At 56.0% G+C, this 21,420-nt stretch overlaps 1 protein-coding gene and 1 long non-coding RNA gene across 3 annotated transcripts; one reads left to right on the top strand and one right to left on the bottom strand.

Annotated features, from left to right (window-relative positions):
* The first annotated feature begins 3,092 nt into the window (after nucleotides 1-3,092).
* On the top strand, nucleotides 3,093-18,753 carry Tspan32 (tetraspanin 32). Of its 2 annotated transcripts, none has more exons than XM_074051027.1 (9): nucleotides 3,093-3,213; nucleotides 3,898-4,012; nucleotides 4,784-4,881; nucleotides 8,943-8,975; nucleotides 13,556-13,657; nucleotides 14,225-14,311; nucleotides 15,778-15,861; nucleotides 16,089-16,180; nucleotides 16,963-18,753. In XM_074051027.1, the coding sequence occupies exons 1-9, from the start codon at nucleotides 3,148-3,150 to the stop codon at nucleotides 17,108-17,110; spliced, it is 825 nt and encodes a 274-aa protein (XP_073907128.1). In that variant the 5' UTR covers nucleotides 3,093-3,147; the 3' UTR covers nucleotides 17,111-18,753. The 2 variants fall into 2 exon arrangements, with proteins under 2 accessions (XP_073907128.1, XP_020024373.1); XM_020168784.2 differs by having other exon boundaries at nucleotides 8,901-8,975.
* LOC141415213 (uncharacterized) lies at nucleotides 17,303-21,123 on the bottom strand. The gene is made up of 4 exons (XR_012440224.1): nucleotides 20,795-21,123; nucleotides 18,739-18,848; nucleotides 17,645-17,784; nucleotides 17,303-17,382 (listed from the first exon to the last, which is right to left on the bottom strand). It is a non-coding gene; the product is annotated as an uncharacterized lncRNA (long non-coding RNA).
* Nucleotides 21,124-21,420: the final 297 nt, after the last annotated feature.

Here is a 21,420-nt window from a genome sequence, read left to right as displayed (position 1 = left end):
GGGCTTCAAGAAGCAACTGTCCAGGTAAACTGAGGCCAGGCAGGAACAAGCAAAAGTTAGACAGATAAACCTCTGCATGAAAAGACAGCCAGGATGAGTGGGTGGTGGGTGAGTGGGTGAGAGGATACTCCGGGGGACAGGTGGCATCATTGCATGAGCTGTGTCCTTTCGTCTGTCTGGTAGAGAAGGAGCTGGGGAGTGAGCGAGGGGGAGAGGGGCCAGGATCCGAAGGGCAGAGCCAGCTGCCAAGGCTGGGTGGTGGGGGATGGACAAAAGCAAGCTATGGGATAAAATTTACTTTTGGGAGCATTTTGGGTTTACAGGAAGGTTGTGAAGATGGTAGAGTTCCCAGAGATCCTACACACAGTTGTTCTGTTGCCAGCTGTGGGGATATAGAAGAAACACAAGGTGCTCCTCCACCGTACTCTCAGTTGGGGACACAGCTGTGACCTAGCATAGCCAGTGACTCTCGAGCAGATTCCAGCCAGGGCTCCCTAATGTAATTCCCGGCTGAGAATTTCTACCTGGCAATGGTGTCAGATCTCACAGGTAAAGACTGCATCCCCCATCCTTTGCAGGTGTCAGTCACAGTCCAGACTGTGACCTGTGAGTCTGATCAACTGGATACGAATCAGGGTTCACACAGGACCCCCCCGCCCGGGCCAGGTTTGATTCGGTTGCCGGAGAGGTTCACAGAACTCAGGCAGACTTGCTTATGCTCACCCATTTGCTCTAACAGACATGGCAAAGGATGCCTGTGACACAGACACAGAGGGCCAGGCACCTGGGAAGGGGCAGAGCTTCCATCTCCCCTCCGGGTTCCTCCCTTGTTCTGGAAGTTCCCTGAACCCTGTATTTCTGGTTTTCTTTCAGGGGCAGTGTGTCATAGGCATGATGACTACATCATTAGCTACTGGAGACCAACTCAGCCTCCAGCCCCTCTCCTTCCTAAAGGCAGGGATGGGGCTGAAATTCCCAACCCCCTAATTCTGCCTTGGACTTTCTGGTGACCAGCGCCATCCTGAAGCTACCTAGGGATCCTCAGCCACCAGTCAACTCATGCAGAAGACACTCCTGCTACTTTGAAGACTCAAGGTTTAGGAGGCCAGGGACCCACACGCAGGTCACAATGTCATATCAACATCTGACGCTGGCTGTCACAGTTCATCAGCCAGTCTTCATGCATTTTTATTAACTAAAACCAAACCTCAGTGTTCCCTCCCGTTGTTTTCCTATGCCAGGACCCACCCACCCACCCCCTTGAGGGGGATTTATTTGGAGTTCTTCTGCACTGGACATTTGCCTCTTATTCTTCACTGATTTATGTGTTCAGTCACTTAGCCTGTATTGGTATGGATTCACAGATGTGTGTGTGTGGTTAACTGTGGTTGGAACTCAACTCTTTGCGCTTGCTAGCAGGCACTCTACCATTTCAGCCACATCCCCAGTTCTTTTTTGCTTTAGTTATTTTTCAGATAGGGGCTCATGTTTTTGCCAGGCCAGACTGGACTGAGTTCCTCCTACCTGTGCCCTGTATGTAACTGGGATTACAGGAGTGAAAACCATCGTGCCTACCCTCACAGATCGCTTCAATATGGTGCATTCGAATCCAGTGCTGCTCTGCTTGCTTTGTTGCACAAAATTCTTCCAGCTCTGGCCATCAGATCTCTTTGGGCTGGATCCTGTGACAAAACTATTTTTAGTCAATCATTAATTATTAGATGAAGGGAAAGAGAAGAAGCTGTCCCCAGTCGTAAGTAACCAGTTATGCGCGCACACACACACACACACTCACGCACCCAAGTCTGGCATCCTGGAGAAAGGCTGGCCTGCAGTGGGCCTGACCCTCGGGACACTGCTAGTGGGTAGGTCTGGAGTGGGTGATCGGTGCCCCTGGGTCAGCTCCTTGGGTCGAACCTGGTGCTTTGGTGCCCCCTTCTGGCTCCTGTGGTTAGTGCAGCCCTCTAGAGACCTAGTGAACCCCCCTCCCCAAGGTGCCCAGAGAAGATGGGCCAGACACAGGGGCAGCAGCTCCACCAATAGGCCGCTTTCTCTTGCAGAGGGGTGCAGGAGTGGGTGAAAGGCCTCCAGGGGAGCAAGGGTGGATGGCCCCAAAGGAGGAGTTAGGATGGTGGTCAGACCTGGTTTCAGAGAGACTGAACTGGGCCTTCCCACCACCTCAAGAAGACAGTGAGGCCACCTGTGCACAGTGCCTGGCCCCACAGAGGTGCCAGGGAGCGGTGCTGGGTAGTGTTGGGGACTCCTCTGCTCCCAGAGGCGAGGCTGCCTGGGCGGCCTTTTCCATGCAGCTGGAGAAAGACATCTCCAGGAGTGAGCCAGGGGAGGGGGCGAGCTGCTCAGCTCTGCTGGACAGACACAAAGGCCAGTGGGCCTGATGCACCCAGACCTTCATTTCATATCTGTGTGCCTGCCTCACCACACCTGGAGCAACACGGAGCACACAACAGCTGCCCTGCAAACTCAGGACAGGGTTCCTGGGGTTGAGAGCTTCAGAGGGGCTCCCTGGGAGGCCAGGAGGGATGAGGAATTCTGAGGGCCACTGCTCTCTGGCAGAGGAACTTCAGAAGGGCTACAGCAGTGACCTCTAGCATCAGCCTTCCTGAGAGGGGTGCTCCCTGCCTGGGCCATCTTCCCAATACCAGCACTGGTGGTTTTCTGGGAAGGCACTGAAACTCCCAACCCCTTTTCTGAAATTCAGCTGTCAAAGTTTCAAATGGACCCTCCCCTAAATTCTTCCAGAGATTAGTCCCCAGGTAGCCTCACTTATCCACCCCACTGCAGGGAGCTCCCCTATCTCCGCCTCACATGACAGCTCTAGGAGCCCCACAGCTGCAGCAGGTCAAGGCCACACCCACCCCAGGGGAGGCCCCAGTGAGGCCTCAGATATCACCAAATGCCCAGGTCTTGGACCAGGCTGGAGCTGCAGGAGGTGCAGGAACTAGCCTCTCTGACCCTCTCCTTCCTGCCTGCCCTTCTTCCGGGGTACCCTGCCACTAGCTGTAGGGCATGTTGACAGATGGGCGGATGTGGCTCATCTCCTGGGCGGGCAGCTGCGGTCTGAGGCCCCCACCCAGTGGGAAACCACAGTGGTGGAACAGAGCAGAAGAGAGGGAGGAGAGTGACACAATGGGGCCTCGGAGTCGAGTCAGGCTTGCCAAATGTCAGATGCTGGGCACCGGCTTCTTTGTCTTGGTAACAGGCAGGAGGGGTGGAGTGGGCAGGTGGGCAAGGATGGGTGTGGTAGGCCATGCCCAGGCCTTCAGCACTGTGGTCACCCCTCCACACACGCACCAGCCCTACTGCCCTAATCTGTTCTGCAGAATTGTACTAGGGTCTTCAGTGGCCACCTCTGACAGGCGGTGGACATTTGGTCAGGATGCCCCTATGGGTAGCAGCTCTCCTCCCAAGGGGCAGTGCAGGGCCTGAAAGTTCCAGGGTGGTGCCCAGGGCCTTGGGTGGCCAGTGATCTTTGGTGGAGGAGGCTGTCAGGGAAGGGGTGCTGGTTGCTAGGTTTGAAGACCTCTTGCTACTTCCCACCCTGGGGGACTCTTATGGGGAGGGGCTGGAGGCTGTAGGGTGCTGCAGATGGGATGGTCCAAGGTTCTGGGTCCTTGGGGAAACTGGGCCATAAGTGTATGTGTGCAAGTGTGTGTTTGCTAGTGTGCTGGTGGTAGGGTTTCTGGGACAAAGACCTCCCTGAGACCACCCTAGAAAAATACCCGTAACTCTCTGCAGTTGGTTTGTCTCATATAAGACCAGGAAGCTTCAGAGGGTCTGGTTGGGGGCTCCAGAGCCCACACCCTGCCCTCCGTAGATGTGATAGGGGGCTCTGTGGTCATGCCCCACTCCCACGCTCTGGGTCTGCCCCATCTCCAGCTTCTGGGCCTCTCTGTGGCCACCATGGCAGCTTTCACTCATTTTGGGGACCAGTTTGCTGTCATCAGCCACGCATCTTTGGAGAGGAATCCATACCAGGCCATGGACCACTGGGGTAAGTGAAGTCAGGGCTGGCTCTTGGGGGTGGAGGGAACTCAGGGGTGAAAGTGGCTAGGGAGGAGATCTGGCTTGGGCCTAATGTCCCTGGGTCCCCTTTGGGCAGGAGCTAGAGGATCAGGGTCAGGGAAAGTATACTTAATAGCTCCACTAAGTAGAGGCTGGGGCTCTGGGGTGTGGGAAAAGTATGGGTGTACGGCAATGTTGGGATGGAGGTCTGTGCTATCAAGACAGAGGCCCCTCTGGGCTGGGCTTGGAGGGGCCCAAGACACTCAGCAGTAAGACTACAACGTTCAGAAGGCTGAGCAAGGGCCAGGCCTGCCATGTGGCCCACGTCCATGAGAACTTTAGCGAGGGAGTGTCCAGGCAGGCATACAAGGGATCCAGGAGGAGCTATGAACCAGCCCCCAGGCCTCCTGCCTCCCAATGCCCCGAGCACCTGGGAGCAGAAAGCCCAGGGCCTGGGCCTGGACTGATAAACTCACAGCCCTACACAGCCACCTGTCACTAGGACATTGTGGTTTAAAGATAGTCCCTGAAGCAGGGAGGGCAAGACAATAAATGGAAAAGGAGGGTGGCCCTGCTGCAGGCCCAGCCTGCTCCCCTCCTCCTCTACTGAGCCTTGGGAGGAAGGAGGTTGCTAGGCAGCTGCGGGCACAACCCTGACTGATCGGGGAATGTGGTCCATTCAGAGCCTCTCCAGAAGTCCAGCACCAGCCTGTGACCCCTATCTCAGGCGCCCTCAACCATTCCTCCTCTTTCTTTTCAGCTTTCTATGTGGGGATCAGCCTGGCAGGCCTGCTGAGCCTGGGGGCCACTCTGAGTGCTGTAGCCACAGTAAGGGAGGCCCAATGCCTCATGGCTGGGGTAAGTTCTCTGTGTCCCTAGGGTCCCCAGGCCCCTCAGCCCCCAGACAGGGGTCAAAAGCTAGAGGGGCGCTAAGCCCACAGAACTGCCTTACCCCAGCCCACTAAGAACCCAGACTAAAGCAGAGGCCCTAGGGATTTGGACCAGCCAGGACCCCCCCACACACCTGGATTGGCCAGGAACTCTCCATCTGGACCACACAGGACCCTCTACCCAGACCAAACAGGACCCTCCAACTGCAACTAGGAACCTCCGCCTAGGCTAGTCAGGACCTTCTACCCAGGCCAGTCAAGACCCTCCACCCAGACCAGACAGGACCCTCTACGGGTCAGCCTGGACCCCTCTACCTCACTAGTGCAGACCCTCCACAGAGGCCAGCCAGGATCCTCCACCCAAACCAAACAAAACCCTCCACCTCGACCAGCCAGGACCCTCTACCTGGCCAGCCATGACCTTCCTCAAGGGCCTACTTCAATCATCGATGGTCCTACAGGAGCCCACTTTCTTCTGTTACCCAGAAGGCTCTAGGGATGGAGTTTGAGTGAATTCTACTTCTGTGAGGAGACCAGGCAGGGCCAGGGTAGCCCGTTTGCCAAGGCCTCCAGCCTTTCTCCCTGCTGAGCTTCACATTCCTTCCCAGATACTGAAGGGGTCTCCCTGGCCTCAAGGTTTCACAGCCCTGGACCCAAACCCCTTAAAGGTGGCTTCTTATTGTTCCTGTATCTATTTCCATGTGAGACCCTATCATGGTCCCCACCAGCCATCAATAGTCATCCCAATTCCACCTACCCACCAGCCCTTGCTCCCCATAGCCACTGTCTTTCCAGTCCCTCTTCACTTGGGGCCGTCCCCTGTCACCTGAGCTGGAGCACCCCTCCCTGGTGCCCCGGGCATTCACCTGCCTCTCCATTTCCCACCAACAACCCTCTGCCCCTGTAAACCCCTGTCCTGCATACTGGCCTTCTCCACCCCTGCCTGTGGGTGACCCTTGGGAGCCTGGCAAGGGTGGACTTTGCTTCCTGGGTGGACTGTGAGGCTGGACTTCACTAGGGATCCCTGAGTACAGTTTCCTGGGCCCAGGCCTGGCCAGCTGGCAGCCCAACCTCCATGTCCAGCACACACTGGGTGATGACCCCTGGTCTCCAGGGACAGGGACACAGTCACTTCCTGGGGTTCCTACAGGGGCCTCCAGTCCTGGATGGGCAGAGAGCAAGGTCTGGCCACTCCAGCCCCATTAGTGCTCTGGCTTTGGGGACGCAGGAGAAGGGCAGAGACAGTGTTGGCCATGAGTAGGCACTAAAACCAGAGAAGTCTGGCTTTGGAATAGAGAGGGAGGCCCCAGTGAGGAGGTGACATAGCTGGTAGACTGTGCCCCAGAGGGCATGTGCCCTACCAGAGGGACACCTAGAGGGAAAACAAGGCCAGGCAGGAAGGCCTGCAGGGGACCCACCTCCTGAGAGGCTCTACACCAAGGCTTCATATTGGCAGCCAGGGGGCGCAATGGAGCTGGGCTTGAGGCAGCAGTACAGGAGGTAGCAGATGGGTGGGCCACCCATCCCCACATGGATCTGTGCTGCCTGACTCCGCACAGACCTTCCTTCCCTAGCTCTCCAGGCCTGGCTCTGTTAGGGGGATAGGGAGCACCTCGTGGGGAGGGGTCGGGATCTCAATTCTGCATCCCTAGTAAGACTCAAGTAACCATTACCTGGGTTGGGCTTGTAGGCACAGCCTGTCATAGAACAGTTGTTTGCCTGTGCAGGGCCGGAGTCCCAAGGGTCCCTCCAGGTCCAACTCAGGATTCTGCATACCCAGTCCCCATTCCCCCTAAAGCCCAGCGTCCTCAGTCCCAGCATGGAGAGTAAGCTGAGTACAGCCGTCACACCACCGGGAGACCCACCTGGCCTGTGCTCCCTTCAGCTGCATGCACGAACCTGTGTGAGTGCCTGTGTGTATGCACGTGCCTGTGTGCTTACGCCTGGGTGCGCACACGCCTGTGTGTGCACACCTGTGTGTGTACACATCTTTGTTGCTTGCCCTCGCCTGCCCCTCTTGCTGTGCCAGTGTGGCTGTCCAGGTGTTGTATGTGGCTTTCTGCGTGGAGGAGTACATACGAAGGGGGCTGGAGAGTGAGGAGCAGACTGTGGAAAGTTTGTCTCCCTGCCCCTTCCTGCCCCCGCCTTTTTCAGCCTCTTGCACAGGAAATGAAAGAGAGCTGGCCGAAGCAGCCCAAGGAAGTGATTTGAATTGTTTATGGATTTATTTATAAATTTTCCTTTAGAATGAGGAAAAAGAAAATGCCCACAGTTGGGCCTGACCCCCACCCAGCAGCCTGGGAAGATCTTGGGGAGGCCTGGGTGGGTCCACCACTGCCTAAGACCCTCTCTGCACAGACAGCAAGCAGGGAGTGGGAGAGAGAGTGAGAGAGTGAAAGAGAGAGAGAGAGAGAGAGAGAGAGAGACTGATGCTTTCTCTCCCTCTCCCGAGAAATGAAATGGTTTCTGGAAAATGCTGGTCTCCTGAGCTGGCTCATGGCCTCCAGCCTGGGAGGCAACATTGAGCAATGGCTTCCAGATGGGGAAGGCGGCTCTCAGCCAGCCAGTGAAGGGAAGGAGGAGGGAGGAGAGGAGGAAGAGGAGGAGAAGGAGGTGAGGGAGCGAGGGAGCGGGAGAAGGAAGAGGAGAAGAAGCAGAGGAGGAGGGAAAACAGGAGCAGGCCTGCAGGGCTCTCTGCAGGCAGGGGTGAGCAAGGGAATGGAGGCTCGTGGCCCCTGCAGAACATGCACCCATGTTTGGGAGTGATGGCCCTGACTCTGTCCTCACCCCTGAGGAAGCTAAGCTACTGTTTCTTTATCCCTGCCATCCTGGCCAACTTTTGTGGGTCCCTTGCATCCTCCTGGGGGATCCCTCTGAGTGAGGCTCCTGGATCGCAACAACCAAGCCATGTTCACCCAGGCTGCAGATGGTCTTGGGGAAGCACCACACGTCAGTTGAGCCACTAGCAACACAGTGGGATGGGACAGAGTTGATGCAGAGAGTTGGACAGTCCCACCCAGGACCTCAGAGTACCAGGTGGACCTATGTGGATGTCGCCGAGATCCACTGTCCAGAGTGCCAGGAGGACACTCAGAGGAGAGACTCAGAAGGCTGGTTGCCAGATGGGACTATGGTGGAGCAGGGGGCATCTCCAGGGTTAGGCTGACTATCTGAAGCCATCCACAAAAGCGTGGGGAGCAGGTAATGATGTGCATTTTCAAGGGAGGGATCCATAGTATCCACCAGCTTCTGCAAGGAGGTTCTCAAATCTGGACCCTAACTGAGAGAAAGAAGGGAGAGTGAGGCACTGGTTAAGAGGAGGGAGCTCCCAGAGACGCTCTCCTCCAACACTGGGGACAAGGGTGGGGGATAGGCTAGCTGAGGCCACAGAGACTTGAACAGGGGTGTAAGGGCAGGACAGGGGGCTTACCCTGCAAGGAGGAAGGCCAAATCCTGTTGTGTCACACCTATCCCCTGGTCCTCCCACATAGCAAGCTGCCTCCTCATGGTTGTAAGTCAAGTCGAGCTGTAGAGGTTGGGACTCTCTGGAGATGTGTTTCAGAAAACCAAACAAAGGGCCTACAGAGGGTGCCCTGCATGGGGACAAGCCATTTCCTTATCTTAAAGAAGGAAGTTTCTTCTTCCAGAAGAATTCTAGGTACAGAGGAAGCTCTGCCCAGCCTCCCTTGGGTCAGTGCCCAATGGGCAGGGGTTCCCACCATCCTAGGGAGGGCCTACCATTCTTGGAGCAGGGGGAGTGGCACTGAAGTTGATAGGCCCTTGGGAGCCAGGCTGGAGAATGGGGGGAGAATTCCAACACAGGGTCCCCCCACTGTCTAAGCTGTCCCTGTCAGGCAGTGGGGAGCAGGCCGGCTGAGCCCACACCCCAGCGCAGCCCTGCTGAGGGAGCAGCCACCTGGTGCCCTGCCCATCCTGCCCTGCCAGAACCACACACTGCCCGCAGTGACCAGCCTTCCTCCCTCTCAGGGTTTCCTGTGCTTTGCCCTCGTGTTCTTGGTCCTGGTGCAGGTGGCCTTCTGGAGACTTCGCAATCCCACCCAGGTGAGAGCACTGTCCCCATTCTGCAGCAGAAGTGGAAAGGGCTGGGGAGCTTGGAAAGTTGCCCCCACCCAGGTTGTGTCCTTGGTTCACCCACCACATTTGCTGCCTGGGTGCAAGGGGCTAGGGTGGGCAGTGCAGAGGCCAGAGGGCCTGGGAGCGGGCAAAGGCCCTCTTCCTGGGCTGGAGGCAGCAGCTCCCTGGGGAGGGAGGAGAGGACCAGGCCTGATGCCCCCCCTCAAGCCCACCCTCCTGGAAGATACCTCTGGGGGGATGGGGAAAGGAATAAGGCAGAGGGGGAGGGAAGGCCCCCCCACTTGGTTTAAGGGACTGACTGAAGAAGTAGAAGGTTCCAGAAAAGCATAAAGGGATTGCGATCTTGACTCAGACCTGGAGGGCAGGGATGACAGGGGAGTGGGAAGGTGCTTGGAGTTAACAGTGAGCAGGATGGCTCATTCACAGGAGAATAGCATCCTGGACGCTGACTGGCCTTGGAGGTGGGGCTGGCCTGGATAAAACCCAGAGACAGGGTCTGAGGATATCCACTGAGAGACCAGCACGTTGGAAGGAAAGAAGGCCTCCCTGGCCCCTAGCAATGGCAGAACTCAGGCCTCAGCCCATCCCCTAAGAGCCCAGACCAAGTAAGACCCCAGGGCAGCAGGGAAGCCTCCGGTAAGGGTGTAATTACACAGAAGGGGCAGGAGAGCCCAGCTGGCGATGAGCTGATTTCTTGGAGTCCCAGTGTCCCCTGTGCCTCCAGTGTCCTGTTTCCCAAGGACCCTGCCCTCAACACAAAAGTGGCCACACAAGACAGTGGGGCAGGACCCACCCAGGCCTCCCTCCTGCTCACACTGTGTGCTTTCATGTGGACGGGCTCTCCCTACAGTGCAAGGATGAGAAGGGGCTCCAGGGTCCTTGACCAGAATTATCCCCTCTTTCCTCTTCCCTACCCAAGGGTCATCCCAAAGTGCCCACCCTTAGAGACTGGAGGTCTCCTTCTAGAAGAATCTGGAAGCGGGTCGAGTCCCCAGCAGCTGTGGTCCTGCCTGGGGAGAGCCGGGCTGGGTCAGCATTTTTGGTGTTACATTTCCTGTCCACTGAGGGGTGGTCTGGCTGGTTGGAGGTCTGGGTCACAGCGTGGGTGGCCTCAGTCAAGACAGCTGCCAGGTACCAGACTTGCCTGGGGTAGCTGGAGCCAGTCCTGGTGCTCTGAAGCTCTGTGTGTTTACACCATGAGCCCAGAGTGGGGTTCTGGAGGGGAGGGGGCCTTCCAAGGGCCACAGGACAGAACCCAGCTGGGGCCTACTCTCTGGCAAGGAAGAGGAGCAGAGCAATGGCTCCCAGCCAGGCTTCTTTGGCCTATCCCAGCCCCACTCTCCAACCTCCACCCTCCATGCAGTTCATCCTGTGCCCTCACTGGCCTTCAGGACAGTTCTCTGGGCCCTGCCTGACGCTGGTGGGTTGGAACTTCCTCCTGGGCTCCTGGCCTGCTGGCCCATTGCTTCTCCTGTGGGTTTTGACTTCCAATATGGTCCGTGTGTGCACATCCAGGTCCAGCAGACACAAAGCCAGCCTCAGTGAAGGAGCGCTAGGCTTGAAGCCAAGGTCTGTGAGGTGCCCTTGCACAAGTCATTTAGCCTTCCTAGGCCTCAGTTTCCTCATCTGTGAAAGGCATACGGAGACCCCTGTCCAAGGGGCTACTGCATGGTGGGAATGAGCCAGCAGGTGAAGGGTTAGTTAGACTTGTCTGTGCCCCCCCACCCCAGGTGGTCTTTCATAACCTGAGACTAGTTCAGACCATCTTGCATGGGATGAGGCCATGTTGGGTATCAGCCCTGAGGCCGGGGGCCGAGCAGCCTCCCATCCTACAACCTCCCAGCCATTGGCCAACCCAAGCCAAACAAGTTTCCCCCTGAGATGACCATCACAGCCCCAGCAGTGGCCCAGAAGGTGACAGTTTTCAGCCACAGGGCTGAAACTGTGCATACTGGTAAGGCTGAGGTGGGGCTGGGGATTCAGCCAGGTCTGTTCACTCCATTTCCCCTCACATCACCCCATAAGGAGTTCCTAAGATATCCTGAAAGAAGAAGTCAAAACAACATGTCTGAGGCGACCTTTCAAAGTGGGGGACAGAGGAAGAAAGGGACCTTGGTTGTCTTAGTGGAGCCTGGCCTGGGATGAGAATAGGGTACCCTCCCTCTTTCTCCACTCCCACCCTCCAGGAGGCCCCGCTCACGGGGTTCCCCAGCTGACACTTCCCAGGATGCTGGGGCCTTGGCAGGAGCCCCAAGGTTGGTGAGGGCAGCGATGTGGACCAGGCTGCTACGGGATGAATACTGAGTGCAGGGCTATTAATTATACTTTTCACCGCAGCCCGAGCCACTGCACCACAACTCTGCTGCTGTCCCAGATGAGTCTGCATCAGGGAAAATGGATTGCTTGGCTCCCCTTAATAATTCATGCCTAGATTAAGCACTGTCTCAGAATGGGCAGGCGTGTCCTCGAAGCTCCCAGCAGTCCAGCTTCTCTCTAGATGCTCTGGCCACCATGCCACTTGGTTCAGGGTCAGCCCTCAGGTCCTAGTGATGGTCCAAAGACCACCTGCAGCTCCCCTTGGGGGTCCCTCTACTCAGCCCAGGGCCCATCTGTGCCACCCTGAGGCAGAGGGTGGAGGCGTGGGGTGTCGCCAAGCCCAGGAAGGTACCGGGATGTCCTAGTCTTAGGGATAAATCCAGGGGGACACCAGGCCTTAGTCTAGCTATCTGAGAGAAGCTGTCTGATGAAATAGAATTTGGCTGCCCAGGAGCCCCTCACCAGCTCTGTGGCACCAGATCCTTGGAGGGGAGGGGTGGACAACTGGCATATGAGACTTGGAGCCAACATCTAGCAGGAAGCTCTTGGCCAGGGTTTCCCTTTTCCCATGAGAAACACAGTCCTCAGGCTCTTACAGAACCCCCAATCCCCTTAACAGGGGAGGTGGGGAGGAGGAAGGGAAAAGGAAGGGGAAGGAGGACAAGGAGGGAAAGGAGGAGGAGACCACCTGCATCCTGGCCAGGTGAGACCCCAGGGGCCTGTAGCTGGGCCCTGTGGGGAGAGTCCAGCCTGGCCCCCACCAAGACCAGGCTATGGGATCAGGCCCAGGGCTCTTCATCCTCAGTTGCAGGGAGAGACACTCAGCACAGCTGAGCTGAGCAAGCCCCTAGAGGTGATGTCAACCCTACTGACAGGGGTGAGGACTCCCCAAGGCACATGGGACATGGCAGGACTAGCCTGGGAAATGAAGTTGTTGAAATTGGGAGGGACAACCAGGAGTGTTCTGAGCTGGCCTGCTTGGTCACCTGCCCCACCCATCCTAAAGCTCCAGGGACCTGCCCCCCCCAGCTATCCCCAGGACCTGCCCTGGTGAGGCTGAATGGACCTGAAGGACTCAAGGAAGCTGAGGCTGTGGCCCAGGCCCACCAGTGGCCGAGGCCAGCTTGGTGCCTGTTGCCAGGGCTGGGTGGCAGGAGGGGCTGTGGTAGGCTGTGAGGGATGACTCACAGAAGGACATCTGATTTTTGTGGCATTAATGGGGAGAGATTAATTGATCCCAGAAGCAGCGTTCAGCACAGAAAGCCCATCTGGCTTCTATCAGGGCATCCCAGCTTGGGTAGGGCTGGCCAAGCACCTCCACTGCTCACCTGACTATCTGAGGCCTACAGGTTGCTGGCAGGGCCTATGTTCTGGACTGAGTCCCAGTGCAAGGAAGGCCATGGGGTAGCTACTTTTCCTTTCTGAAGGGCAGGTGTGAGCAGCCAGAGCTGGTGCAGGTCCTCCATTCATCTCCCAGCCCTTCAGGGCAGCCCCTGAGCACCCCTCAGTGCACCCCAGCTGTCAGTATGGAATGGGGTTGTTAAAAGGAGGTGGGGAGGACTCAGAATCTCAAGGCAGCAAGTGGGTTATCCGAGGGCTTACCTGGACTAGGAGACCAGCAAGCCCTGAGCCCTGGGGCAGTCAGGGCTGCCTTCCTAGAGGAGGTATGATTCCAGTTTGTCTCTGAAGAAACAGCTGGCAAGGAAAGAGTGTTTTGGTGGGTAGGGCGTGAGCAGAGGTAGGGAAGTGGTAACCAGGAGGCAACAAGGTCTAGGGACACTGGGTGTGCAAAGAAGGCAGAGCCAGCCAGGCACCCACCACCAGCTCTCTGCTCCTCTGCCCTCAGTGGCCTTGTCTGCCTGGGTGCCCAGGGCTCCCTTACTTGGAACCCAGCTGTCCACACTTCTGATGGTTCTCTGAGGGACATCTCTGAGCATCTCTGAGTGACAGACACTTCTCCCCAGTCTCGGCTGCGCTCCTCTCACCAGCCCCTGAACACTCCCAAGACAACAGCTGAGGGAGGGCAGCAGAGCCAGGCTCTACTTTATCCCTTAACATTCTCGGGCAGCAGGAGGGCCACATGGATGGCCATGGTGGGACAGAGGCCTTGGAGGAGGACCGGCTGCTGGGACACAGTGCCCTGCCTGCCAACAGGAGCTCCATCGCAGGGCGAGGTGGCCTCACTGGGGTCTCCCCACCGGCCGAGACCTCCCATGGTGCTTTTCATGCAGGTAGAAGATGCCATGCTGGACATTTATGATCTGGTGTATGACCAGGCAGTGAGGAACCCATCCAGCGCCCGGTGGCAGGAGCTGGCCGCCATTCAGGACACGGTGAGCTGGGGACAGGGCACTGGTGGCCAGCAGAGTGTCAGCCTCACTGTGGCTGGGGAATGGGCACTAGATGGCCCCAGGTCAGTCATCCCAGACAAAGCAGTGAGGCGGGGTGTCCCAGGACACAGGCCACTGCTGCGCCCTTTGGGGCAGTCCTCTCCCTTGGTCCTGAATAGGACTGGCTGCCCCAATTGTGGCCTGGTGGGAAATAAAAAGGCAGGGCCTGTGTTCAAAAACAATGGTGAACTCCCAGACAAATACAGGGCATGAAAACTAGTGGGTGTTCCATCTGCTGGGTGGGCAGCACAGCCTTAGAAGCCCCACTATGGACAGGGAGCCAGCCCTTAGTTTTCAGGGAAGGCCACCCAGGGGGGCAGGCTGCTCCCTCACCAGGGCCAAGCCACCAGTACCTGGTACCCCAGAAGCAGCTGTGACATCCCAAGCCCTAGTCTTGCCCTCTAGTGGGCCCAGATCTGTAGGACCACCCAGGCCATTTGTCCTTGTGTTGCCTCAGTTTCCCCATCAATCCTGCCCACCTCATGCTACTCTCTGGTCTGGCTTGTACAGTTTCTGTGCTGTGGGAAGACATCTCCTTTTGGAATTCTGGGGAGTGCTGAAGCCAACCTGTGTCAGGGCAAGGAGGCAGCAAGACAGGTGAGGAGGAGGACACAGGGAGGAGGAAGAGAGGGGAAGGTGGAGGAGGAGGGAAAGGAGGAGAAAAAGGAGAGCTCCTGCATGCTGGCCATGCTAGACCCCTAGGGCCAGGTATTCCGAGCTCAACCCCAAGAACTCTCAAACCTCTTGGCCTCCCCAGGCCTATAGGACCTTCCCCAAAGGCTCAGGGAAGCTGGCATGAGCTCAGAGGCCACAGGTGTGATGAATTATAAGGGAGCCCCTATGGCGGCCAGCCTGGCCCTGGTTCCAGGTCTCTTCTGTAAGCTGGATGCAGGCCCATGCCCCCTCACTCCTTCCCTCCTCCACATAGCTCCCAGCTTGGGGCTTACCAAGGTCAGTGGAGACCCTGGCCTCAGAAACCTCTAGAAGCGGGGTCTCAGTGCCTACGACCCACCTACCAGGGTGGCCAGCTCTGTCTGGGGGAGGGAACAGATACTCTGACAGAGTTGCTAGAAGGGCATTCCATGAGGAAAGGAGAGGCCAGATGGTCAGGCTGGAACAGGTGTAGCCCTGCCACCTGGACACGAAGTCAATCCTCCCTTCCTTCTCTTCTACTGCCCAGCCCCCGCCCTGCTCCTTCCCCCACCCCCATCCTGGAAACAAGCCTACCAGGTCTCATGGTGCAATGTCTGGCGACCCTCCAAAAGCAGAGGAGAATGGGGAATGGCTGGAGGCCCAGCAGGAATCGTAGCACCCGCCCTGAAGGCCATAATGGCTCATGAGCCAGGAAGAGGCTGAGTCAGGGAACCCCAACTGCAAAACAAGGGCCATGGCCAACTGTAAAGGCCCCCTGGAGGAGAAACAGAGGCCAGCACAGATGGGCAAGGGCTGGGTGGCACGGTGTGTGTCTCCATGTTGTCCAGCCCTTCTTCAACTTCCTCTAAACCCCTATAACCTGCCCCAAAAAACAATGCCACCATCTGAGTGGCTCAGAGACCAGCAGTCGCCTCCCTCTGTCTGGAGAGAGAACTTCAGTAGGTGCCATGCTCTGGGCAGCATGGGCAGCCCAGACAGAACCAGGACCTCAGGACAGCAAGGGGAGCCCCCACAACCCTCTGGAGCTGTCTCCCTATTAGCCAGCACACTCTGAACGCTAAGGTGCCGTGCTCAGCCCCGGGCTGCCCAGAGGCCAGACTCATGACCCAGCACAGGATTTCAAGGCAGCACACTAGGAAGGCACCACCTGGCCCCCAGAACAGTGGCCCTGCAGTCCCCAGAGTCCAGCTCGATGCCCCTGGGTTTCGCCATTCCTCACACCTCTTTCCCAGAACTCTGGGTATTCTTCCCGGGAATGCGATGCACCCCGACTGCCATGGGCCCCAGCATTGGCCCCAGGAAGGCCCTGCAGCCCTGGGACTCCTTGGAGGCTGCTGGGGATCGAGCCAGGGCATGGTGGGGAGGGAGGGCAGGCCAGGGTGGACACCATGCGTGCTGCCTTCACCCAGGACTGCCTTCAGAGCATTGGGAGCTTCCTGAGGACACATGGGAACATCACCTCCACCCTCACCAGCATTGGCCTGGTCCTCATGGTATGTAGCACCCTCCCAAATGTCTTTTCCTTCCTCCATTCTCCTTGCCCTGCCTGGCTACCCTCCCAGATGGAGCGGCAGGGTGGGCAGCCCCGGGCTGCAGCCCTAGGCCAATGCTCTGCTCTTGGACATCACCAGGCTTCTCAGGGATGAGGGTGCAGAGATGTGGTAGGGGCTGGGGGTGTGCTGACGATCCCAGGGCATCTCTCTGTCCTCCTCCTCGCCAGGTGTACGCCATGCTGCTCAGTGCCTTCCTCTGGCTGGCCATCCGCTCTGGCTGCGGTTTGGACCGCAAAGGCAGATATGCCCTGACCTCACGGTAGGCCCCCAGCACCCACCACTTGCCCTCTCCCCGAAGGGTCCTGCAGCCCCTCAGAGCCCAAGGCGTCCACCTCTGCCCTCAGGCGGCAGGTTCCTGGCTCAAAGGCCAAGGCTGACTTTCCACAGGAAGCTCTTGGGGGCCTGGCCACATGGGACAGGGGAAAGCAGACCAACACTGAGTCCACTCTGTGGCCTATTGTCCCTGCCGAGATCTGGCCTCACTCTGTCACCTCCCCAGTAAGAAGATGGAGAGATGGGGGTTCAGGGTCAAGTGCAGCCCCAGGCCAAGATCTGTGATCATGGGGGACTCCAGGGTTCCCCTTGCACAGAATTAGGGAGGATCCAAACCCAGCAGCCAGGAAGTCCCTCTTGCTCCCACAGGGGGTGGTGGCCATGCTGCCAGCTCTACTCACCCACCCACTCACTCTGCCCTGGCCACCTAGGCCTTCCTGTCCAGCATCTTGTTCAGCCCCTCTGAAAATAGCTTCACCATCCCCTCCAGAACATTCTAGGATGGACTCACAGTTCCCTCTAGAACATTCTGAAGCAGCTTCACCATCCCCTCCAAGGGCCCCTCTAGAGTATTCTATAGCAACCTGAGTTATCTCTAGAATGTTCTATGAGAGCCTCACAGTGCCCTTTAGAGTGTTCTAGAACATTCTATGACAGCCTCACAGACCCCCCCCAGAGTGCTCTAGAATATTCTACAATAGCCTCACAGTCCCCTTTAGAGTGTTCTAGAATGTTCTACAGCAGCTTCACATTCCCTTTGCTTCTCAGAAACCATGGCTGCCAGCCCCAAGAGCCCAGCCTCTTTAGACGCGCTCAGGGTGGACCTGCATCTCAAGACCCCTCTGAAGCAAAAGCTTTCGTCCACCATTGGGGTCCCACAGGACACTTGGATGGCCCTCCGCGGCTCCAGGGTTGATGCTGTGTTTCAATGCCTTGTCCTGCCACCTGTCTGCCCGCAGAGTCAAAGACACTGGCCATACCCCCTTCACATGATCCTCAAGGAGGAGATAAACCCCTTGGTGGGACAGGGACAGGGGCAGGGGCAGGGGACACCCAGCCAGGTGGACAGGCTCCATGTAGAGCGGTTGAAAGTCCTAGGGTAACTCACCGCGTCTGTGAGAGAGGATGGGAGGAACAGGAGCAGAGGAAGCCAGTCGGGGTACGACATCGCCACTTGCTTCCTCCGTGCTGCTTAACAAAGAACATGAACTTGATCACTGCGTTAGGTCTCATCTGTGACAAAATACCCGAGAAAACCAACTTAAGGAGGAAGGGTTTATCTGGGCTGATGGTTTCAGAGGCCCATCCACGGATTGACCCATTGATTAAGTCAGAGCCCTCATTACCCAACCACGTCCCCAAAGCCCCACCTGTGAACATTGCCCTGGGGACCAAGTATCATGGTTCATTCATCCCTAACAGCTTAGAGCAGCTCCCCTCACCGTCTCACCATTCTCCATCAGAGTCCAGGTGGGCTGGCCAGGTTCTCCATCCACTCAGGGTCTCACTAAGCCAAAAGCAAGGGACAGGCCAGCTGGACCCACTCTAGGCTTCTGGGAGAATCTCCTTCCAGGATGCCCGCTCTGGCTGCTGGAATGGACCCAGTTTCATGAAGCTGTAGGCTGAGGTCCCTGTCTGCTCGCTGGCTGCCAGCTGGGGTCACGCTCAGCTCCGTGAAGTCCCCTACTCCTCCTGTGTCCCCTCTGCCTTCAGAGGGGCAGGCGGAGTCTTCTTCTTACTTGTACCAGCCAGGGAAGCGCTCTACTTATATAAGGGTCTGGTGAATAAGTTTAGGCCTGCTGGATGATCTCCAATCTGAAGGAGAATCTTTAATTGTGGTAAAGAAAATAAAACCTGAAATTTCCTAACTTAACCCTTTCTAAGTATGCAGAACATTCTCAGTGCTGTGCAGCCACCCACCTCCAGAATGTTCTCATCTTCCCAAACTGAAACTATGTCCCCATAAAACACTGACTCCCCAGACCCCTTCCAGTCCCGTCCTACTTTCTGTCTCTGTGGATCTGGGGACCTCCTACAAGTGGAATCTTGTGTGTCCTTTCAGGAGTGGCCATTCTCACTGAGCACAGTGTCCTCAACATACACCCCTGTTGTATGTGTCAGAATTCCTGAGAAATCTTACCATATTTGCAGTGACCTCATTGTCACATGTCCCAAGAGATTACTGCAGGACATTGAGGGAATGGGTGAAATTTTAGAAGTCCGGGCTCCCATAGCCACTCTCACTGGATAGTCAAACTACCTGTCTGGTGAACTGGCTCCTGTTGCCTCTGTATGCTCACACAATTTACTCAAACTGCTAAGTCCTAGGGGACCCCACATTGGCCCAGCCTAGGCCAAGACCCTAATGCAGCCGGCAAAAGAACTTGCACAGAGTGAGGTGCTTCTGCCTCCCACCAAGACCAGCAAGGGATTCCCCAAATAAGAACTATCCTACAATGGGCAGCCAAAGGCCCCCACACCTACCCGTATCTACGACACACCCTTCTTCCCACATGTACACTTCCCAAAATAAGGAGCTCCCACCTCAGACAAATGACTCCACACCTGGAAACACAAGGGACTCATCACCAAAGGAAGACACCTGAGTCTCCAATGGTGGGTGTTCTTCCTCTGGGTCCATTCTCCTCACCGTTCTGCAAAATCAACATTAAAGAAAGTTCCAGCAATGCGCACCATGCACAGCAATGGCGGAAAGAGGGAAGAAAAAGGAGGTGAGATAAATTCCATAAAATTCACACAGCAGACCAGTTTCAACAGGCGCTGCAAGGAGAAGGCTCATTTCTTCGCCGATCACTGAGCTGCGTGCGGCATGTGTTCATGGCTTGCCACCTCCGTGCCCCATTCTGGATTCCCAACTCTTACTCCTGAGGGCTGAGTTTTTGCTGGTCCCTGTTGCCATAGCCTTCCACCAACTTTTGTCACCAGATGTGGTAGGATAGGGAGAGACCCTGGACTGTCCAAGCCACCCAAAGTTTACACCTCAAGGAGACAGTTATTTTATTCTCTGATCAAAGCACTGCTTCATTGGCTGTTAAGGAGAGAAAGGCCTAACAGGACCAAAAGGCAAACCTTTGTGCATAGCTCCTTCCCTGCCATTCTAGGCAGTGGTGCTCCCATGTCCACCCCTCAGGCTCCCAACCTGTGGATTCTGGTTTTGAGAAAACAGTACTCTCCACTGGCGACTGCTGCCACATGCTGTAGGGTACCTGTGGCCCTAAGTGATACCCAAGAAACCAGCTCACCAACCCACAAGGTCATCTCCTTTGAGTACAGGGGTGAATGGTGACCCCACTTTGTTACGAGGCACCTCCCTAAGGTCTTAGGCCTTTAGCTACAAAATTAGTTTCTTGGTCAGAAGCAATGATAGCCAGTGATATGGCTCAGATACATAGCCTCCCCTCCCCCCATTCAGGACATTTAATCCCCCCCATGGGGGCCTAAGAGGGCAGAAACTTAATCGACTTTGGTGTTCAGAGGGAGGCCTTTGCTGAGTGATTAGGATTAAATAAAGTCATCAGGACAGAGCCCCATGTTTGAGGCTTGGAATTTATTTACTATTTATTTATTTTGGTTTTTGAACAGGGTCTCACTATGCAGCCCAGGCAGGCCTTGAACCAAGCCCCCTCACCACCCCCCACCCCCCACCTCAACCTCCCAGCTCTGGGACTATTGTGCCTGGCCCTGGTCTTTATAAAAGGAGAGAGACCAGAAGACACACACATGCTCCCCTCTTCTGTCACGTATTGCTCTGGGCTGCTGCAGGTCTCTGCCAGCAAGAAAGCCATTGCCAGAAGAGGCCCCTTGACCTGACACCCACAGAACTGTTAGCCAAAGTTACCTCTTTTCTTCAAAACACCCTGCCTCAGGTGTTTCATTGCAGTAATGAAACGTGAACTAATATAGAAAAGTGGTGCCAGAAATGAGGTCATGACTACAACTATACCTACAAATGTGGCGTTGGGTCACAGACTAGATTGGTCAGAGATTGGATGAGTTTTCAGGAACAGCTAGAAAAAGTCTAGGCTGCTATGAGTTGACATTACGGGTGAGTCCGGTGTGGACGCAGACGAAGAAAGAGCAAGGATGTCTCAGAGGTTGGTAAGTGGTCACTGATGAAATGTGAGCAGCCAAGGCTGGGCTGACGAGGATTCGGGTGAGAATGAAGACCCGACCGGAAATAGTTCTAAGGCCACCCTTGTCACATGGTGGCAAAGACCTTGGAAGCCAATTCCCCTGGACTTTGTGGAAGGCTAAACTTAAGAATGACGGATTAGTTTATGTGGTGAAAGAAATGTCATAGCGTTAAAGCATCCAGGCTGTGGCCTGGTATTATTTTAGTCAGATTTACAGTGAGACTCCAGAGCAACAGAGCCTGGCCAGGGAAGAGTCAGGAAAAACGGCAGCTCAGAAGGGCGCAGCCCAGAAACTCCCTGCTAGCGCAGATGAAAGGGAGCCTGTGGCTTTGCAGAGGTCTTTGTGAAGAATTGCTGGAGGAGGTCACTGAGTCACCAGCATGTTCCTTCACTGGACATGGCCAGATTGCCTTCTGAGTGTCTGTTTTCCCAAATGAAAAACTCACCAGCCATGAGTGGTGTGGGTGCTCTGCTTAGCAAGTGTCCCAATCCCACAGGGAAAACTTCTGCCAGTCTGGTAGGTGTTTGATGGTCTTGCCTTCTTCCTGTTTCCCTCCTTACTACCCAGTTTTCGTGTGTATTGGCTGTGTCTGTTTATCATTCTGGGAAAGCTCTCTCGCCTGATGGTGGGTGGGATGATTCACTGCTTCTTGCTGGCTGATGGGAGTTTTCCTGTGTTACTGGGGCAGAGATCATGTGTTGCTTGCATGTGTTGTGAATGTGGTCTTCTGATCTGTAGCTCTCTCTCCCTCCTCTCTCTCTCTCTCTCTCTCTCTCTCTCTAGTACTAGGGTGTGAACACAGGGCCTCATGCTTGCCTTTATGGTGACTTCTGGTGAACAAATGCTCTTAGTTTGTCTCCTACCTTCTTATGAAACGTTAATAAGGAAAAGCAGCAAAGGAATAAAACAACAGCCCCACATACTCTGATGGACCAGAACACAGCGTCCAGCTGATTTTTCCAACATCAGTCTAGATGTTGCTGTGAGGGCGTTTCCATGGGATAAACATTTAAATCAGTACACTTGGAGTAGAGCAGGTGATCCCATACGGTGGGGCCTTGTCTAGTTAGA

This window comes from Castor canadensis, chromosome 1 (genome assembly GCF_047511655.1).
Source record: "Castor canadensis chromosome 1, mCasCan1.hap1v2, whole genome shotgun sequence".
NCBI classification, from domain to species: Eukaryota; Metazoa; Chordata; class Mammalia; order Rodentia; family Castoridae; genus Castor; species Castor canadensis.
The sequence above is the reverse complement of the archived record's forward strand: the minus strand, read 5'-3'. Positions and strand labels throughout refer to the sequence as shown.